Consider the following 22,051-nt stretch of genomic DNA (forward strand, 5'->3'; position numbering starts at 1 on the left):
AGTTGCATATAATTCTGCAATCAAAGGAAAAATGATCAGAGAATTGCATTTTGATTCTCCTTCACTTTGACTGCTGCTAAATAAAACACAGCGCAAACTTCAGAAGTCACATAACCAGTAGAGAGACTCATTCTACATGTAGATTGACCTCAGTATGTATTTGCAGATCTTAAGTATACCATAAAAATGTATCTAAAATGCTTGCAGGAAGAGGTACTTCATTTCTATAACAATCTGGAAGTAACCAGACACTTTAACCTCGAAGGTCTAACTTCTGATTAAAGAAACTGGATAGTTTTATTGACTCAATATTAAATAAATAATGTATCAATATTTCTCTATGTAACTGGGCTTTATTTTAAAGCACTTGAAGCAGCAGAAGTTTATTTAACACTAGTTGACACACACTGTTCTTACCTGTAAGAGGGAGTTATTTCACGGTCCAGCAGAACGTTGGTAGCAAGGATCCCTCTCACAGAGTCCAGAATGAAAGCTTCATTAATGTTTCCTGACAGGATGGAATACTCAATCTGTCCGTTTTCACTGCTGTCAGCATCAGAGGCAAACACCTGTTTGAAATACAGGAAACAATAAGAATCACTGAAAAGCCCAACTACTACTGGATCTGTCCACACGGTGGATAAAGTGGCTGTACCTGCATGACGTAGGTGTTACGAACTTGTCCCTCCCAAACAGCCGTTCTGTAGTTGCTGAGTTCAAACAGCGGCGCGTTATCGTTGACGTCCAGCAGCGTGACGGAGACCCTGCAGTGGGCCGTGTGCAGCCCACTGTCGGCCAGAACCACCAGCTGGATCTGAGGGCTCACCTCGAAGTCCAGGGAATTTTCCTTCTGCACTCGGATCTCACCTAACAAAGACGGACAAAAATGGCGGTGAAGAAAAAAAATTATCTGCTCCTAAAACAAAAGCCATTAAAAGCTGTTAGCTCAGCTACTTTCAGTCAGATGAACAGCTTAGAGCATAGACTGAACGTAAGACAGAGACAGAAAAATGATATTTTTCTTCAGCAGGGGAAGCGAAAATGGAGGATCTAACTATGGGTCAATGCTAAAGGCTAAAACAAATTTGAGACTGGAGTTGAGCTTCCAGCAGGATGGACATGTAATCATAGAGTGACAGCTATATTCATAAGTTTAATTCAAACTAAGACTCGGAGACAACGCTGGAACACAGATTCTCACACATTCTCCACTAAATCTGACTGAGGTTGAGCAGTTTTACTAAGAACTGGCCAAACCTTCAGCTTCTTGATGTGCACAGCTGATGGATACATTCCCCCAACAGCTGATTTTATTTTATTTTTTTTAGAACCATATGTGCTTTTTGTTCATGAGCTACTTTGTGTTTTTTGTGATAAATCACAAAAAACAGTTGACGTAAGGAGTAATTTGACAAAATGTTAAAACATCCAAGTGTGAGGCACTACAGATTCCCTGCACTAACCCTTTAATGCTAACTGTGACAGCAGCAGCTTTAAAACAAAAAGAAAGGAATAAAACAGTTTGAATGTGCTCTGTACCTGTGTAGCGGTTTATGGAGAACGCTGCATTCTCGTTGCCACTAAATATGGTGTAAGTTATCCTCTGTCTGCCGTTGGTGTCGTCACTGGCCTCCACTTTTGTAATCCAAGTACCTTGAGAAACATAACATGAAAATGTTGCTCAGTTTATTTGTATTATTTATTGAAAACATTTGGAGCAGAGGCGATGAGACGCACCTGCTCTGCTGTTCTCCTTGACGGTAGCGTTGTACACTTTGTTTGTGAACTGAAGCCCGTCATGCTCCCCCTTCAGATGGACCAACAGCAGGCAGGTGGCGGTCTGCGGAGGACGTCCTCGGTCTGAGACCAGGACCTCCAGCTTTCTGCCAGAGAAACCCGCCCTCACTCGCCTCCTGAGTGAAATCTCTCCTGAAGCGGAGTTGATGTCAAACAGACTCTCCTCGCCTGAAAACCTGAACTGGACCATCCCGTTCTCACCCTGGTCAGCGTCTGTAGCAACCGCTGTGGTCACTATCTGATTTGGTTGGGTCCTAATGGAGACCCAGGCATGAAGTGGGTTTTGGTCACAGACGGGCGCGTTATCGTTGACGTCGTCCACCTCAATGGTCAGTGAAGCCACAGAGCTCAGTGGGCCCTGAGCGGAGCCGTCTGTGGCCACGGCTTTCAGGGTGTACAGAGCCCGGCTCTCTCTGTCCAGAGACCTGGTGGTGCGGACCACTCCGGTGAAGGGATCCACCGAAAAAGCCCCCTGGCTGTTGTCATCTGTCAGGGTGTAGGTCACTTCTCCGTTGGGACCCTCATCGGGATCGAAGGCGGTCAGCTGCAAGACCTCTGCCCCAGGCGGTAAGCCTTCACTGACGGAGGCGTGGTAGCTCTCAGGACTGAAGGAGGGGGCGTTGTCGTTCTGGTCGAGCAGGAGAATGAGAAGCTGCGTGGTGGAGCTGAGAGGAGCGGGGCCCGAATCCTGAGCCTGAATGGTGAGAGTGTAGTTCTGAATTTCCTCCCGATCCAGAGCCTGCATGGTGCTGACCGCTCCGGTCTCACTGTTGATTGTGAATCGGCCTCCGTAGTCCTCACCTAAAGTCGTTTAAAGAAATAAAGAACCAAAAGAGTGCAGCTCATTTCAGGTTATCACAGTTTGGATTGTTGTTACAAATAGATAAAACATTGATATCATAAAATTCCAGTGAAGTGTGAGCAATTTTTAAAAAACAGCAAACAAAAAATGGAAACAACAAACACAAAACCGTAAAAAAAATAAAAATTAATATCCTTTAAACTTTTTAATGTTTTATTACATTACGACCACAGAGTGCAATATGTTATTGGGATTTTAGGTTACACACCAACAAAAAGTCGTACAAAAATGTGAACTGGAAGGAAAATTACAGTTTTTGTGCATTTCTCTTATTTATTTAGCAGCACAGTAAACGTAAAAAGGCTGTGCATTGGGAGAAATTTGAGGCCTACATGCAAAACTCTACATGCTGGAAATCTAACACTCCACATCATGCTGAAAACACCACCATTACAGTGGCAGCATCATGCTGTGTGGATGCTACTCTTAAGATGAAGGAGGTTAAACACAACGCAAAACAAGGCAAAAGCTTGAAAATACTTCAGGCTACAGCGGAGGTCCACCATACAGGATGGAACAATGGAATGGTTACATCAAAGTTATATTAATCTGTTGGATTGGAAATGTCAAAGTTCAGAACTAAATTTATTTGAAAATTTGTGCAAAAGCCTGAAAATTGATGCTCAAAGATGAGCTTGTTCTACTTTGCTTAGGAAAATGAGCAGTGGATATGAAAAGCTGATAAGAAGAGTTTTCCTCCCCCAACATCTGCAGCTTTAACTGTAGTGGAAGGTGACTTAGGGCCCTAAATACATAGGCATGCCACACTTTTCAGACATGTATTTCTGAAAAACCACATTTCACAGTAACACACTTTTCTACGTCGGTGTATTAGGGCCAGTGCACATAGAAAAGAAGGAGGAGTAAAATTCTGATAAAAAAACAGAAATTTTGAGATTAAGCTCTGAATTTTTAAACCTACCTATTACAGAGTAGTGGATGGTGCCGTTTTCTCCCAGATCAGGGTCAGAGGCAAGAGCTGTATGTATAACTCCAGGAGAAAGATTTTCTGGCAGGCTGATCTGGAACAGTGGCTGCATAAACTCTGGAGGGTTGTCGTTGTCGTCCAGGATGGAGCACAAGACTGTGGCTGTCCCCAACAGAGGACGGAAACCGTTGTCCCGAGCCTGGACTGCAGACAGAAATCACAAATGAGTCTTTATAAGGGAAACCTTGACAGTTAGTAGACAGACTGACACAATGCAACAGAAACAACCTGGAGCTCAGAGGGACATTTGGGGTTTGCTCCTCCAGACCAAGAAATTGAGCTTAGGTATTTATTATTTAGTAAAAATAAAAGAAAGAAAAGAAAAATAGATAAAAAGATAAAAGCATCCATACAGCTTTTAATACACAGTCTAAAATATCTTTTTTTTTTTTTTTAAAGAAAATTCTTCCTGCTGGGATAATTGTCACCACATATTTTAGTATTTCCTGACAAAAACTCCTGTGTGATTTTGGCTCGACTTCACGTTCAAGGTTTCCTGTCATTAAGATTTTATTATTGGATTTAATTGTTCGTCCTACTGGTGACTGTACAAATATTGTTATAAAACATCTGAAAGCGTTTTTAATCACTAACCACGGCTGGACGGGTGGTGAGCGTAATTACAGCATGCAGCCACGTGAGAGTGAAAGCAAACAGAAGGCTGCAGTCGGCCCAGGCTGGACATGCACACCGGTCAGACCCTCAGCTTCCTTCAACATAAATCAGCCTGCTGGATCAGTTCACCCTCACACTGAAGGCAGACCTCTTTATGAATTGATAAGAAACAGACTGAAATGCAATCAGGCTGCGTTATTATCATTTGAAAGACTCAACCTTACTATCATCTGCCTGAAAATAAAAGATCAGAAGGGAAACAAATGTAATGATGAGCTGCATGGTGGGACGGTGGTTAGAAATGTTCACTCGGAGGTTTGGGCCTGGTTCTGTCTGGAGCTTGCAGTCAGACCTGAAAGATGAACTCATCAGTGTTTGGGTGTAGTCAGGCGTTGTACCTCTGAGGGTGAAATGTTGCTGCTGCTCTCGGTCCAGGTGGGTGGTGGTGGTGATCAGACCAGTGTACGGGTTGATGCTGAACAGCTCGTAGCCAGGGCCCGGCAGCAGGCTGTACCACACCACGGCGTTGTCCTCTGGTTGGAACAACACGGGACAGGGACTTACACAGGTTGTTTCGATTGATCAAAATTTAGCATAGCCTTAACATTGTTTTATTTGATCTTCTTTTATTTAAATTTTTAAGCTAGTCCTAAAGAGGAAAATTTAGTTTTTTATTTGTATTTTCTACTGTTTTTATGGTTTTTAATATTTCATAGTATTGAGTATCGGTCTCTTTTGAATTGTTGTTATTTTTATGAATATTGTTGAGATAATGTAAAGTTTCCCGTCTGGTAAAGCTGGTAACCTGAGTAACCTCATAGTAACCAAATCCATCTAACGGTATTAATAAAGTTGATTGATTGTGTGTGGTAATTGACTGATGAATGGCAGACATAACAGTCTATAACAGCAAAAAGTCTTCAGCCTTGAGGAAACCTCTGTTAATGATCGTTCTCTTTGAACAGCATCGTTTATTACTAAGCAGTTTTGAGCTGCTGACAGCGTTCTGCTGCTGGCGTTCTCGCTAAAACCAGGAAGCGAGAAAACATCACCCAAATGTAAAGACCTTCCACTGGCTCACTGGAGCTCAGAGAAACGTCTAATAACAGACTGTTTCCTAAAGTAACTTTAGCTGTGTGCATGAAAAACTCGAGATTCAAATCACATTTTGCCACCAACCTGCAACCAGTTAAATCACATATTTCCTATCAAGATCAAAGCTTGAATGTGCCAACCAGCACAAAATGAAACTGTCATCCTTTTTTTAGACTGAAAATCTCCTTTGACTGCTTAACATGCATGAAGTGGATAAACAGATCATCACAAGCACAGAACAATGGATATCTTTGGTGGGAGCTTATGGAAAACAGCAGCACAAACAATAATCAAATAAGATGGTGGGAGAGCGCCCAGAGCTGCGAGCCGAGGCAATCTGAGAAGAAAAAAAACAACGAAAAAAAAAAAGCGGCTTCTTTTGGCACAGATGGCTTGGATTACCGCAATCATCACGAGAGACGACCACTCAGATCTCCCAGAGGAGCCGTATGCTTGCTGTTCTTGGACAATTCTCAGTCACAGGAATGTTGGTTCAAGTCAATCCCTCCCCACCTCCTGAACCTTCTGCTGCACAGCCTCCAACCTCCAGCATTTAAAAAGACTCCGACTGTCAGAGCCATGAGACAGACTGTGATTCTGGAGGGCAAGAGCCCACGTGTTAAAATAAATGGGACAAAGGTGTTGAGTAGGAACCATAAATAAGGATCATATGAATGAAATTTAGCAGGATGTAAAATAAGCACTGTGGTTGAGAGAGACGCTGATAAAAGGACATATGAATAAACTTTATGATCAACCGCAATTCTGACGGGATTATTATAAATCAAGCAAACCATAACTTCAATTCACTGTTATGCTGTCAGTCAGCAGGCATGGCAAAGTTTTAGTTATTTAACCACCTTTGGCATAAACTTTCTCCAAACTTTGAATTACTAAACTGAGAAAGTTGCAGAAACTAGTCTTAAAAATACACTTTTTAAAACTTTATTTTGTTCTCTTTGAGTTTTATGTTAACTTAATGTGTTTGTTTTCCTGCTGTAACTTTGTAAATCTTTAAGTCCAGAAGCAGATGCTGCCATCTAGGGACGGTACAGAAACACTGCAATTTCCACCCAGACAGGCTTTAAAGCTGTTAAAGGTATTAAAGTAAATTAATTACAAGGAATATGTTTGATATGCAAATGGACAGACTCAGAACAGCTTCTTCCCATCCTGATCTCTAACATGCACTAATTATGTGGTGGTATTAGGTGTATGTGTGTGTAAAATAACATTAGCATATTTATACTTATATTGTAAATATTTCCTACATTGTTTGCACTGTTTTGGAGCTAAATGTTAGGCTGTAAAAAACTGCATAAAGGTAATTTATTCAAAACTAACTGACTTCTATTTTTTTTCTTAAGTTGTTTTTTCTCTGATTCATGCTTCATTCTGGTGAAATGTTTACAATCAGACAATAAGAAAATTAGGCTTTGAAATTAAGAACTGAAAGTGTTGTTACCTTATGTTTTTCATCTAAAAAAATAATTCAGAAATGTTGATCGAGAAGGAAATAAAATAGATGTAGACGATTTTGTTAGATAGACAGTTTCTTTAAGAAAATGCATTACTCAAAAAAGTATTTTAATTAGTTTTTTATTTACATAGAAAATGGCATTAGTCAGGCAGAACAAATCTGCTCTTGCTCTAAATGTGCCATTCATTAAAAATAATGTTCCACAATAATAAAAGCATTAAAAATGATCAAAATGTTTTTTTCACCTTTTATACTATTAATAACACTTAAAAGTGTGGATGGATTGATTAATTAGAATCTTAATATTTAAAGGGAAAGATGTAGGTAAGTAACTCATAATCAATACCTGAATCCATATCAGAGGCAGAGACTCTGAGCAGTGGCTCTCCAGGGCCTTTATTCTCCACCACACTAGTAACATAGGTGGTCTGACTGAAGACGGGGGGCTGGTCGTTAACATCTCCCACCTCCACTGTCAGGGTCTGGGTGGAGGACAGAGAGGGGATGCCCTGGTCCGCTGCTCGGACAGTCAGACGGTGGACACGCTGGGTCTCATAGTCCAAAGGGGCAGAGAGAAACAGAAGGCCTAAAGAGGATAAGAGAGTTTAAACAGTCAGCTGAGGAAATAATATTCCAGTGATAAAGGAAGAATGATAGAAATGCTAAATATAGAATTTATTCTTCCTTGGCTGCAGCAGCATTACTTTTCTGTTATGGAGATTTGGATGTAGACAAAAAGTTCAGTTTTGGGCTCATTTATCTTGAGAACCTTTTTTCTAGTCCCAATATTACATATGGCTCGTTAACGATGGCTTTCCAATAGTTAATATTGTTCTTAAGTGCAGCTCTTCTCAAACCTCAGCTGTTGATCTCAGATGTATTTTTCCTTCCATTTGACCAATGTGTGCACCGTTTGGGAGCATCATATGATACCAAACAATGCCTTGTTTGTTGCTGTAACATGTCAAAATGTGAAAAAAGGGGAATTCATACCATCAAAAATACATTTTGCTTTGGGGTAAGAATAATATTTAAAACATGTAACTTATTTATTTCATGCTCATCTAGTTTATGCACAAAAACAAACAAATACCAGTTTTCTCTTCCAGTGAGAAGAATCCCTTCTTGTTTCCATTTATAATGGAGTAGGAGATCAGTCCATTCTCCCCCTGATCACCATCTATTGCCACAAAATGGTGCAGCAGACTGCCCACCTCCGTGTCCTCCATCAGCTGCACGGAGTGAGCAGACACGAACACAGGCCGGTTATCGTTCACGTCCAGCAGGAGGAGCCGGACCGTCACTGACGTCTGTTTACGCTCATCCATCCTCTCTGCCTGGTCTGTGGCGGCGACAGTAAAAACAAACGTCGGCGTGCTCTCACGGTCTAACGGTGCCGCAACTGTCATTGCACCTGTGTGTGAGTTCATGTGAAAGGGGAAGTGTGGGGTTGATCCACTGACTTCAGGGTCAAAGGTCAGAGTGTAGCGAAGGGCACTGTTTGCAAAAGTCCCATCTGTGTCTCTGGCATGAAAAGCAAAGGCCAACGATCCAACAGCGGCGTCTTCCCTCAGACCGAACATCAGCAGTTTGTTGGGGAACCAGGGGGCGTGGTCGTTCACATCCTCCACCGTCACGCTCACCAGCACAGAAATGTTCAAGCCAACAGATGCACCGACGTCTTCCACTCGAGCCACCAGGAAGTACTGCTTGGCAGACTCGTAGTCCAGTGGCTGGTTGACATAGATGTCGCCAGACGTGCCGTCGATTCCAAAGAAAATGCTCCCATCTCCCTCGGCGATGCTATACTGAAACCTGCCTTTATCCGAAACGCTGACCGAGCCGATGACCGTTGCAGGTTCGGCGTCCTCCCTAACCGAGAAATGCCTCACTGCTTGTTGATATGAGCTGCCATACTCATCCTCCAACCCATAAACCTGCAGCAGAAATGCACCAAATTAAATGTGTTTTCTTGTAAACTGAGAAAAAAAGAAAATAACTTCAAATTGGACAAAGACTAAAATAAAAAGTTACTGTGGCAAAGCATTCATACCAATAAGATGTCTTCTATTTTAGGCTACAACCACTAACTAAATATATCTTATTTCCATGTGGAAGACCAACATGTGTGATTGTAAAACTGAAGAATAATTATTAATGATTTTCAAAATGTTGAAACCAATAAAATTTCATGTACATTTGTACTGAGCCCCCTTTACTCTGAAAAACTTAAATAAAATCCAGTGCACCTAAATGCCTTCAAGAGTCAGCTAAAGAACATAGAATCTGAATAAAATACAAATGTTTGTAACTTAAAAATGAAACCAATTGTGAAATTTTTTAATAAGGCCTCCCTCCACCGGGAGGCGACCTCGAGGAAGACCCAGGATGGGAGAGTTTCTGAGCTCTCTGCTTAGGCTGTTGCCTCTGCAACCCGACCTCAGATTGAGCAGAAGATAATGGATGGATGGATGGATGTGGCATATGGAAGGTACCTGTATGTGAACCACTGCTGTGTCCTCCAGAGATGGGGTTCCACCATCCCTGGCTGTTATCTTGAGAGTGTAAAATGGTTCAGTTCTCTGACTGAAGAGCTGCGTGGTTCTGATGTCTCCATTTTTACTGTCAATCTCAAAGTGCCTGAGACCGTTCTCCTCTGATCCAACTGAGAGAGAACAAGAACATTCAGGATCTCACTCATGTTTTTGCGCAGCAGAGAACACGTTTCACACTCACCTGTTACTAGTGAATGGGTGACGGTTCCATTCTCTCCAGCATCCAAGTCTTTGGCAAACATGTTGGTCACCAAGAATCCTGCAGGTACGCCTGCCCATATCTGCAATAAAGACACAACGTGAATAATATGTACATGAATGCACATTTAGAGATGGTTCTGCTCTGGTTTTCTGTTGCTGTGTGTGGCGCCACTTGAAGCTCTAAATCAGTTCGAGCAAAGATTTTATTCACTTTTACATCATCAATACTTTTGCACTAAATGGTTATTTATCCAAAAAGTCATTTTTAGCTATTTTTTTTTACAAACTAGTGTAACACAACATGCTCGACAGAAGTTAACAACAGATGGACAATTAAATTGGGTAAACAGTGCAGATGTGTTTTTTGCTCCTCTCACAAATACCAGAAAATAGAGCTTATAAATGAGCAATTCTGCATGTTATAACAGTGTGCAGCTCGTCAGAGAGAGGAGAGTTAACAACTCTATGAGGTTTTTGTGAATTGAACTGACTGTGGAATGAGATACTAAAAGCCCAATGATGAGGTTTATGTGACTAAATCTGTGATCCTTTTAAGGCCATTTGAAGTAACCTGAAAAAAGACAGTTTCCTATGTTGGGATTCACATCCACGTTGTGTGTTCTTTGCTACATTGCAACACACACTTCGGTTTAACACAAGCGCTAACATAATTTCAGTATAAAGGTGCACAAAAACCACTGTAGAAGCATTTAAACTCTGATCAGAACCACGCTGTGATTCTCCAAACTCAGTTCGTTCATACTGCCATCTAAGTCAAATTTCTTACAGGAACATTCAGCTCTTTGCTGGAAGGCAGATGATTAAACTGTGGAGTGTTGTCATTGATGTCAGTGACCAGGACATGAACATTGGCGGTGGCATTGAGACGAGGGTGACCTTGATCTGTCACCATAACGGTCAGGCTGTGCTGGCTGTGTTGCTCCCGGTCCAGCGCCACCCAGTTGATGATTTCACCTTAAAAAGAGAAGAGAAAAACGAGTGAGGAGAGGAAACAGCTGGCTGGTGCTGGTAATAAAACCATTTTTACCTGTTTTAGCATTGATGCGGAAGTATTTCCCATCTGAGAGGAGGATGTAGGACAGCTGGCTGTTCTTCCCAGAATCCTTATCCTTGGCTCTGACTGTTCCCACCAGGCCTTGTGGAGATGACCCCTCTGATACAGTGAAGTAGTACACATCACTGCTGAACACTGGGGGATTGTCATTGACGTCCAGCACCAGTACATTCACCATTGCTGTTGCTGTGACATTGGCCAGTGAAGCCTCTCCACAGGTGGACAACACCTGAAAACGATATCTTGACTCGGTCTCAAAGTCAAGATTGCTGGAGAGATACAACCATCCAGACTTTGGGTGGATGTGAAAAGGAGGCGGAGGGAACCCAGCTTCTGCTTCCAAAGAGTAAGTGAGACCTGAGTTTGAAGTGTGAGACCCTCGGGTGCGGTGCGCCCTCACCTGGATGACGCGGGAGTCTTTGCGGTAGCCTTCCCCTATCTCCACCTGGTAGACCAGCGTCTCAAAGGCCAGGCTGTCATCTGCAGCTGTGTGGTCAATGTTAACCGAAAGGGTCAGGGTGGAGCTCAGGGGAGGTTTTCCTTCGTCTTTTGCCAAGATTTCCAGGTTGTATCTTTGCTGTTGGCTCACATGTAAGCTCTTATTAAGTCTAACCATTCCAAGGTTTGAGTCAATGGCAAACACTTCACTTCTGCTGCTTTTCAGATGATACTGCACTATGCCATTGGCACCGCTGTCATGGTCATGTGCGTGAGCGATGAACAGCACTGTTCCAGGCCGAGTGCTTCGAGAAACAGTGATGGTGTCTTTCCTCTTGGGAAACACAGGGGCATTGTCATTGACATCAGTGATGGTGATGTTGACCTGGGTGGTGCTGTAAATAGGAGAAGTGTCTGTGTAGGACTGAAGGAACAGCAGGGCATAAGGCTGAGACTCATGGTCCAGAGGTTTCATGGTATTGATCACACCAGACTTTGGATGGACAGAAAACCAACTGTGAAGGTTTCCAGAAGAGATTCGGTAAGAAACGGGCTCCGTTGAATCTGGAAAGACATGAAATAAAGCTTTTCAATACATGGTGGAGTTTTATCTAGACTTTTTTTAGTGTCAGCATGAAACATCTCCAACAAATTTCTGTTTAGTACTTTTCGTGACTTTTTTTTGTCAAGCTACTAAACTCTAAACTATGAATTATTCAGGCTTATAAGGACTCCTGAAGGGATGCATCAGTGTTGTGTCTGCACAGAACGAACAGTTTTACAAAAAAATGGATTAAAGCAGATCTTTCTTTTTTTTTTTACCAACAACCTATGGCAAAAACACAAAATGTTCCCATTTCTAGATGAATTTATAAATTATTTCTTGGCCAACTACAACTGGTGAGAAAAAAAGGAAAAAAAAATAACAGCCACCATATAAAGAAAGGTTTTGAAATACCTGCTAATGACCTGATGATGAATAAATACTACTTAGAATCATAATAATATAGAAAATGTATTTAACTGAACTGATTTTATCTGAATGGGACAATGCACATTAATGAATGTACCACATTGCCACAAATACAATGTGGCAATGTAGTAAGATGCTAATTTCTGTCTGTAGTCTCATGAAACAAAGAACACAACATGCAAACAATAATAATAAAATTTCATTAAAGAGAAAAATGCAATAAAAATAACAAATAAAATCAATATGGGGGTAGGTATTAAAGTGCTAGTGTATTTTATAATGTTGAACAAAATCTGTCATAAAATAGTGATTGAAATAAGAGACGTCTGACTGAGGTCAACCCCATCAGGGTTACTATTTATAGAAACAAAATAATGTCACATGTTGCGAGATACAGACTCTGTACAACCGGATCATCAACATGGATTCATACTTCTTATGAATATAAACACATTATGTTTCTCTATCTTTACAAAGACTAATTCATTTCTATAGCTTAATCTTGACCTACACTGTAAAACTAACCATTACCAGTAACCCGAAAACTAACCTAAACTCAACTGACGCCTTAGCCTGAAACTTGACTTATGACCCCAAAACAACACAGCACAAGGAAATGGTGCTTACAGTGTAACAAATGTAAGCTCTCTCTCTCTCTCACACACACACACACACACACACACACACACACACCCACACACACACACACACACACACCCCCACACACACACACACACACACATGCACACACACACCTAAAGACACACACACACACACAGAGTACATTAATTACCTTATAGGTCAGAAAATCCCAATAATCTCAATCATCTCCTCAGTGTGTGTGTTGCATCTCAACACACACACTGTTTCAGTTACAACCTACTGAAACAAGCATAGAGCTTAACACTGGCTGGCCCCTGCTGTTTCTACTTTAGACTGAAGTGTTAGTCTGTAAGTTGATTAGAGAGCCTTAAATGACTGTCTGGTGTGTGTGGCTGAGTGCTTTAACTAATGAGTCGTGTGGAGCAGCATGTCTATGTAAGAATAATCCTGGAAACCTTCAAACACACATATTTATAAAACAGAGCAAAAAAATCATACATAATAAGCTGTTTAATAACTGTATGTTCATGACAATATTATGAGACATGGTAAATAATGTTGATTTGACGTGTGTATGATTAAAGAAAACAATAGAAATTTCTCACTCTTTTTTTTATTCTGGATGTCAGTTCGACTGATATCTGTAATTGTTTTTGTCACAAACAAGACAAATCCTGTCTAATCCATTTTGTGTCACCTTTCATTGCCCTTCAAATGGACTATTTTTCGTTTTATACAATCAGGATCTTCAGTCGTTTGGGGGTTTTCTGGGCTTGTTGTTTATCTATTTGCCTTAAGAATTGTAAATCATATTTAGTTCAGTGTGCTCCTAGTTATTTCAGTGAAATTATGTTTATTATTATTTATTCATTTTGCTCAGTTTTTTTGTCTGTAGATTTGAATTTTTCAGTTCCCCTGTTGGTGTTTATGTCATCTTTAATCCTGGTGACGATGTTTTTTGAAATGAATGCAAACTTCTCTTTTCCTTAACGGGATTTTTCAGTAGATCTTGATAAACCTCAAGGACCAAACTACCTCCAGTCAGTACTATTTTCGTTTGAATTTTATCTCTCTTTTTCTCTGTGTAATCCCCCAAACCACAGCATTTTAAAAATAGTAGAACTTATTTTGTTCCTAACAGCTCTGTATTGGCAATAAAGAGCTGTTCTCTGAGCCTAACAAGCAGTGCTGACTCACACTAAATGTGATATGCTAATAGATTAATAGATTAACTCAGAACAAGAACCACAAGGAGAACCTGATCAGAATCAAAGAAAAGTCTAATTCATTTAAAGACTTAGTTGCATAATATTTATTTCAACGTCTAATCTTTAAATTTCCAGCAAACTGTTTTTCCTTCTTCCACCTGCAGTAAAAAAAAAATAGCAAGACAACATTTTTAAATTGTTTCACACTTTGGTTCTGGATGCCAAGGAGAGGAACCATCAGGCGTCCACTGCCAGAGCCAGATGTAAGCAGCTGATATCTGAGGTTCAACAGACATGTCAAGAATTCCTTAATCACAAAGTGGACAGTCTCAGGTCTAGAACCACAGGTCCAGAACCACAGGTCCAGAACCACAGGTCTGGACCCTGAATGGTGACAGAAGAAAACCCAGGCTGAGCCTCCTGCTGCAGGGATCACTGTGTTGGTTAAAGCTGACTCTTGAGATGAACAAAACTAAATTAATGTTTTCCTGAAATCACTACCAGATCACAAAGTACCAACTTTACTGCTCATGTTGTGTAAATGATTAGAGGAGCTGGTGGGTGTAGGATGGTTCCAGAGGGAACAAGCCCAGTAAAATCAGTTTGCTCATTGCTGCTCTGTAGAAGAACCAAATGATGTCCAATGGAGACTCTCCTCAGAATTGCAACATGATGCTTAATTATTTTGTTTTTCTGTTTTAATGTGTGTCTAATAAGGTTTGCTTTACAATTTGATTTTTTTCCATGTAGTTTTAAAAATACATTGTCAGCACAACAATTGCACCAGACATTTTAAGCATATGCATACTGTATTCATTTGGATGGTTTAGATTATTAAAGGGGCAGTATTATGTGTTTTCCAGGCACATAGTATCGTTTTATAGCCCAATAAAGTAACTATGTTAACTTCAGTTATTATTATTGAGTTGGTCAATTGGGTCTCTGTCTCTTTGAAAACTCTCTCTTTCTGAAACTCCACCTTCAGGAAGTCTTCACAACATGGTAAAAACAACGCTGGTAGCGTTTCACTGAGAAGCAGCTTCTATGATGAGCTCAACTGATGCACAGTTCCACCAGGTGTTGGCTAATTTCTGCTAGCTAGTCTGAAGGAGCTGAATGGGAGGGAGGCATTTTGTGCAGTGGCTGTGGAGATTAAAAGATTTCTCAAACATGCATATAAGAATCAATGATGTAAGGTTTAAAAAACGTTTCAATTCTGGCTGAGACTAGGATAATTATCAAAACTAATATCGATCTTGATCCAGTATCTCTTCTCCTTGGTTTACCAAATAAACATATTCAAAATCAAAACAAGAGTAAGTTGTATAATGTCCTAATTTTCTGTGCTAGAAAGAATATTTTGTTACAATGGATCTCTAATAAATCTCCTACTATTTTTGGGTGGAAGAAACTTGTTTTGGAATATATCCCTCTCAACTTTCTAACATGCCTAGTCCACTCTAAGACCGACACATGTGGACGGATATGGAAGCCCTTCTTGGACTATGCTGAAGGACACGTGTCTACCATCCTGTCTCGAGCATTTATAAATGGTTAGATGTGAACTATATAATGACGGAAATATGTGTGCCCCCCTATTTTATCTTTTTTTTTTTCTGTCTCCTATGGACTGCACTGCTGTGCTTTTGTTTTGTTCTGTGTTTTGTTGTTGTTGCTATTAAACAAAAATTAATAAACATATCTACAAAAAAAAAAAAAGTTTCATTTTACATAATGCAGCCTCTTTAACATTGAGGTGTTTGGGTTCAGGAAGGCAGCTAAACTTAATTTATTTTTGTTTAATCTACATCAAAAACAATGTAAATCACAGTGTTAACTGAACAATCACTTAGATTTATAATATTAGTTCATACTTTTGCACCAGATATATTGTGATATGTGAGTGCTTGTACACACATCAGGAGAAGCTGTCTAGAAAACACCCAAAACCTGAGCAGTTCAGCTCAGCTTGGTGCAGATACTATTCATGTTCATTTTATTCATAAATCATGGAGAATTAGATGCAAATCACAGATGCAATTAACACTAAAGGCAATGCAATACTGCTGTTCAGTATGCGTAATTGGATTTTCAGCATGCAATAAAGTAAGTGTAATCTGATTACTACTGCTTATAGACGCCTTCTGCTTCCTTCTCCACTCACCGCTCAGGCTGCTGGCCTCCACTGTTCCCACAGATGTTCCCAGCGGTGCGTCTTCAGGCACTGTGAAGGCGTAGCGCGACCTCAGGAACACCGCTGGAGCCTCAGCACTTTGGACAACGTTGATAGTGACTTCTGCGGGTCTGGCTGAAGACAAGCCGTCTCCATCCTGCGCTGTTATTAGGAGCTTCATGCTGGCTGCACCCAAGTGTGTCAGAGAAGAGTTCAAGAAGAGCATTCCTACAAAAAAAATTCAGAAATAAATCAGGTAGAGTTTGCTTAGTATTTTCATATAACTAGGATGATGCAAAAATAACAGATTCATCTAGCTGTTTTTTATTTCTTTAATCTAGCTCTCTGAATAATCATCAAAACAACCACTTCATGTTAGAAAATGGCATTTAGAGCATTGTTAAACACAAGTTGATGATGTATTTTCTTTTTTCGCAACTTTTAAATTCTTTGTAGCTGTGCATAGACCTAGTTTTACCCCTGACCACACTGGGATCCAAAGCTTTTAAGCTTTGTGCTCCACCCCTGCTGAGTGGTGACACTTGGAATCATATCATGGGGATTTAGAGCAGCTAACAAGGCGTTTATCCCTGAAAACAACTGACACTCAAACAGGTTACTTAAACACAAGTGAATCTGTGCAACAAATCAAGCTTAGAAGCCATTTTTATAACATTTTATATACAACCCTAAGTTAATAAAGGAGCTTCTTAGAAGAACAAGCTTTATAAGGTGACGTAAGGTGGGAATTCATTTAAAATAATTCATTTTAGATAAACTTGTAAAGTGCTCAACACAATAAAAATGTTAAATAAACCTAAAATGTTGAGCTAAGATGTTGATGTTGCCCCTAATGCTGGATTAAATAGTCAAAAACAAAACTATATGTATTGAAGCATAAAGCACAATAAAAGTGTCCAATTTAATTAAAGGTGTTTTTTTAAAGCAATAAACAAGATTTAAGTAACAAACATATTGTTCAATAGCGGCTATATGAGAGGATTGGTCCTTGTTGACATTAAACTTGGCTGGTGGATTGATAATAGAGTAAATCTGAGATAAAAAATAACTTGCTCATTCAAGACTCTGCAGTCAATCATTTTAAAACCGTTTCTGGAATGAACTGGTGAACAGTGTAGTGATGACAGAGGTGGGTGTCAAAACTACAGACAAAACTAATGAAGTATAGTTTTACAGTTTTAAAATACAAATATAGTCCACCTGTGTGTGTATCCAGTGTAAACAAACTGGACATGTCTCCTGGATGAATTTCGTAGGTAACCTGTCCGAACCGGCCGGAGTCCTGGTCCGTAGCGATGACATTGACCACCTCGGTACCAGGAGGTGCATGGCTGCTGATGCTCACGGTGTATTCCTCAGGACTGAACACTGGAGCGTTGTCATTTAAGTCTTGTATCTCAATGTGAACATATGTTTGAGCACTCAGGCCTCCCTGAACGAGAAACAAAAAGAGTTAGAACTAAGAAAATTTAAGAAAACTTTGACATCATCTCTCAATCATGATCTTGATTCCACTCACTGGATCTTCAGCTTTGATCAAAATGTCATGGACACTCGTCCCGTCGTCCCGATCGATATCCTGAGAGACACACAGCTCTCCTGTGTGAGGATCGATTTGGAAAAGAGGATGACTTTCCTGACTGTCGAATCCATCCGACAGGGAGTAGAGCAGAGCACCAAACTCAGGGCTGTCTGCGTCCGTGGCAACAACCTAAAGCAAAGATAAACACAATTTTCATATATACTTGTGTTAAAATATTATAAAAGGCACATCGGTTCAGACAAATCACATGTCTGATGTTTTTTTGTGATGTTTGTGAAAAACAAACATCTGCTTTGTTTTTCATAAAGCAGATGTTTTTTGTTTTTTTAATTAAAAATGAGGATTTAATAATTAAAAAAAAATCTGTCCTAAACGATTGTATCAGTCAGGTGATGTTTAAGTACAACAACCTTCACTCCTGGTCTTACCATCACCAACACACAACTCGGCTTTTTGAATAAATATATGAGGAAAAACATATACTACTCTCACAATAGTAAAAAAAACAGGTAAAGTAAGTTATTTTTAGAATTAAAATTATATACTTAATTAATCCATTTGACCATAACAAAATCCACCTTGTATTTTTCCATTTTACAAAATGCTACTTAGTTTTGTTTTAATGTGTTCTCATGTAATCATAGTTGTTCTAGTTTGTTTTAACTGCACATTTCTGGAAATTGTGAATCATATAATGAGTTATTCCGTTAGTGAAGGTCAACATAATAAAAGTGCAAAAAAAAAAAAAAAATCTTTGGAAGTCAAAGGGCGAGGAGTGTCATCGCTGTGTAGTTCAAAGAAACAGTAAGAAACACCTCAGTACCGACAGTTTCTTTCATGTCCACCTACGACCAAGACAAGAGGCAGATTTACAGTGAGGCAGATCATTTCCAGGCCATAAAGAAGATAACAGCTCAGAATGAATGAACTCTGGTCACGGGATGTTTTACAGACATCAGGCCAGAGTCTAATGAAACGTGGACTAGAGCACACTGATCACCAACACACTGATAGCAGTGTGTTGGTGATCAACATTCTCATATATTTTCGAATAAATATATGAGAAAAAATACCTGACGTCTCACTTATTCATTCACTCACTAAAGGCATGTTGTATTCATTTATAAAAACAGAACTACATAGTTCTCACCTAATGCAAAAGTCCCTTCAGACATTACCTATAATCAATTCTGTGCCGTGATTAGAGAGGTTTTTTTGTAATTAGCATATGTTGGTGCCGGGCTGCAGGAGAGTGGCACGGCGCATCGAGTCTGTCATATGAAAACCACGAAGCTGAGCTGAAAGCCTGGGATGTACTGTGTTGTTGGTGAAACAACACTGATGCCTTTGTGTTGTCAGACCCAGAGCTACTTTTGTCTCAAGAGTTGAAAAAAAAAATCCACTCAGCACAAAAAGGACTCGACTGTGAGGATCTCTAGCTTTCATTTAAAAGCTTCTTTCTAATGAAAATGTGAGGGTAGAAAAGTAGTTTTCAAGGAGGGGTGCACCAATAAATCGACTAGTTGATAAATCTCTCAATTTTGCGAGATCGGCCGATACTGACATGTAAAGCCGATTTGATCGACTTCTGGAAAGGTCTAAAAATTATCCACTGTCCTCTTCTGCTCTGCTGGGAGAGGTTTGACTGTTAGACCGGCCCACCAGATCATGTCTGCAAGTTTGTAGTTAAAAGTCACCCAACTTTTGCTGTCTCAGCAACTTTCTTGCTATATTTAGCAAGAAATTTATTTAGCAAGGAATATATTTTTTGAGACAAAAAAATTTGGTATTTGCTAAAATCAAATCAGCAGAATCGGCAGGTCAGGCTTCTTAAAGATTGGTGATCGGCCAGAAAACTGCAGTCAGTGCCGCCCTAGATTCAAGGCTTCAGCTTAAAGTTTATTTGATTATTTATTTTAGTTACCGGTCGATATAAGTTCCTACCCTCTTCTATGATTATGAGCTTTTTCTACCATGACCTCATCTATGATCATGGCCTCCTTACTTAGGCTGCTACCCCTGCGACCCGACTCCGGATAAGCAGAAGAAGATGGATGGATTTTAGTGACAGCAAATCTTGTAAAAAACAAAAAAAAAAAAGGAGAACCTAAGAATATAGATTTCAAAATTGGAACATACAAATTTCAAGATAGCTAGCTATAGCATACTTGTATGAAGCAGCTTCCAGTGTCCATGTGCTCAGGTATGGACACGTTGTACAGCTGCTGCTGGAACACCGGCTCGTTGTCATTCACATCCTCCACCAGCACTGTGACTGTAGCAGTAGACGACAAAGATGGCTCCCCTCCATCCTCTGCCAGCACCAGGAACCACACCTCCATCTGAGTCTCCCTGTCGAGGCCTGCGGCCGTGGTAACCAGGCCAGAGGTCGGGTCAATAGCGACCAGGCCGTCCTGGTGTGACTTCAGGATGGAGTATCTGATGTTTGAGTTGACGCCTTCGTCAGCATCCCGGGCCCTTGTTCGTATGAGGGAGCTCCCCTCAGGAGCATCCTCAGCGATGTTGACAGTGTACACATCCTGTTCAAAGACCGGCTGGCAATCGTTGGCATCAGACACCTTCAGGAGGAGAAGTGTCTCACTGCTCAGAGGAGGGCTTCCAGAATCAGATGCTTGCACCTTCAGTTCATACAGATCCTTTTCTTCCCTGTCCAGCTCAGAGTTGACACACAACGCATACAGAAAATCATCTGTTTGCTTCAGGGTAAACTTCCCATCTCCTCCCTCAAGAGAGACGCTGATTCCGCGCTCCTCCAGGTCTGGATCTGACACAGAAATCCGGGCCACGTATTCCCCAACGGCGGCTGCCTCTGACACCACAGCTTCTCCTGTCTCACTGAGGAACAGCACACTGATGGTGGGGCTGTTATCGTTGATGTTAAGCACCTTGACACCAACAAAGGTGCTGCTGTACTCAGGCTGAGTACCGTCGTCTCTGGCTCTGACAATCAGCTCATGAAACGGTTGAATTTCAAAATCCAGCGGCTTGTTCAAATAAATAAATCCTGTGGTTTCATTAATGGAGAACACATGGTTGGGGTCACTCTGCCGCCTATTGATCTCATAAGTGATCCTGCTGTTGTCACCCAGGTCACGGTCGCTGGCCAGCACCTGAGAGACAATGAACCCGATGGGAGCATCCTCACGTACTGAGCTGTGGTATTCACTCTGGTTGAACACAGGAGGGTTGTCGTTCTCATCCAGGATGCGGATGTCAACCTGGACTGTCCCAGTCCTGGCTGGTATCCCCCCATCAAAGGCCTCAATGGTCAGAGTGTAGAAGTCCTGTGTTTCTCTGTCTACTCTGCTGTTCAGGACCAGATCTAGGCTGTGCTGCTTCTCAGATCCGATTCGAAAATCCAAGTGGAACAATTCTTCCATCTCACTCTCTCTGATCCTGTATCCCCGCGTGCTGAACTCCTCCTCATCCCGGTCTGCTGCGCCTTCAAGCGGAAAGCGACTCCCCGGTGGACACAGCTCTGAGATTCCCAGCTCCACTTCCTTTCTGGGAAACACAGGTGAGTGGTCGTTCACGTCCTCCACCTCTATCCTCACCCGTATCATCTCTCCTGTGAGAGTAGCTGCCACGAACTCGTACCGGTCTCTGCTTTCCCTGTCCAGGCCCGCCACCGTGGAGATGATGCCCGTGTCCGCGTCTATCTCCAGGTCTCTGAACACATACGAGTCTCTGCTCTCTGAGATGAAGAAGCCGGTGCTCGGCGCGCTCAGGACCGCTCCCAGATCTCCAACGATGGTTTTAGCGGGCAGGCCCTCCTTCACGGTCAGCGTCAGGTTGAAGACCCGTCCGAGCGACTGCGCGCAAAACAGCGCCAGGAGGAACACCTGGAGGAGCGCAACTGGCGCATTCCTTCCGCCCATGACTCCTTCACTCATGGCTTTGAGATCCTTTCAGTAAAAGGTGAAGAAAAACTACATCTTTTTCGCGTCAGTCGCGTTTTAAAACCACTTTAAAAACAAAAGCTGGTGAACTTATCTCGTATTTTCGCAGACTCCAGTAAATATCCATTTGTATTTAAGTTGTTTTTCCAGGAAAACTGAAATCTTGAACTTCTGGCACGATGCTGCGTAATTCCGCTGGAACATCTCACACAATGCGGCACATCCTAAAGTCCAGTCTGCGCACTGATAGCTCCTCCCTGCAGGCTGTAACACCGGGCCCCACGCAGATCGGCCCCATCTGTGGCCGTGATTGCTTCAAATGTAATTAGGACAGCAGATTACCCTGCTGGCAAGTGGCCTTTTAGTTCTGCACTAGAAACAGGAGACCAGAGAGACAGAGACCGTGTAACCCTATCGGTTATGGAGAAAATCTGTGATTACTCTTATCAAATGAAGTGAAATGAGGGCTATAAATAAATTATTAATAGTTTAACATAGTTCAAC

The 22,051-nt window shown here is 41.2% G+C and overlaps 1 protein-coding gene across 1 annotated transcript; it reads right to left on the reverse strand.

Annotated features, from left to right (window-relative positions):
* Window positions 1-413: 413 nt before the first annotated feature.
* Window positions 414-22,014, reverse strand: dchs2 (dachsous cadherin-related 2). Its single transcript, XM_016664405.1, has 16 exons — window positions 19,796-22,014; window positions 17,604-17,795; window positions 17,285-17,516; window positions 16,055-16,291; window positions 10,642-11,670; window positions 10,381-10,568; window positions 9,574-9,673; window positions 9,333-9,502; window positions 7,931-8,774; window positions 7,184-7,423; window positions 4,661-4,795; window positions 3,582-3,791; window positions 1,738-2,598; window positions 1,540-1,653; window positions 656-867; window positions 414-569 (listed from the first exon to the last, which is right to left on the reverse strand). Exons 1-16 carry the CDS (start codon window positions 21,539-21,541, stop codon window positions 414-416), a joined length of 6,666 nt encoding a protein of 2,221 aa, XP_016519891.1. The 5' UTR covers window positions 21,542-22,014.
* Window positions 22,015-22,051: the final 37 nt, after the last annotated feature.

Source organism: Poecilia formosa, unplaced genomic scaffold (assembly GCF_000485575.1).
Source record: "Poecilia formosa unplaced genomic scaffold, Poecilia_formosa-5.1.2 Scaffold483, whole genome shotgun sequence".
Lineage (NCBI taxonomy): Eukaryota > Metazoa > Chordata > Actinopteri > Cyprinodontiformes > Poeciliidae > Poecilia > Poecilia formosa.

What these genes read in the sequence shown, in the direction of transcription:
- dchs2 (XM_016664405.1), bottom strand. Translation starts at nt 21,541, where the DNA reads ATGAGTGAAGGAGTCATGGGCGGAAGGAATGCGCCAGTTGCGCTCCTC. An exon ending in GGAGGCCAGCAGCCTGAGCG is followed by an intron (nt 11,671 to 16,054) that starts GTGAGTGGAGAA and finishes ATGTCTTTCCAG; the next exon opens with ATTCAACGGAGCCCGTTTCT. An exon ending in TGCCTCTGATATGGATTCAG is followed by an intron (nt 4,796 to 7,183) that starts GTATTGATTATG and finishes TGTTCCAACCAG; the next exon opens with AGGACAACGCCGTGGTGTGG.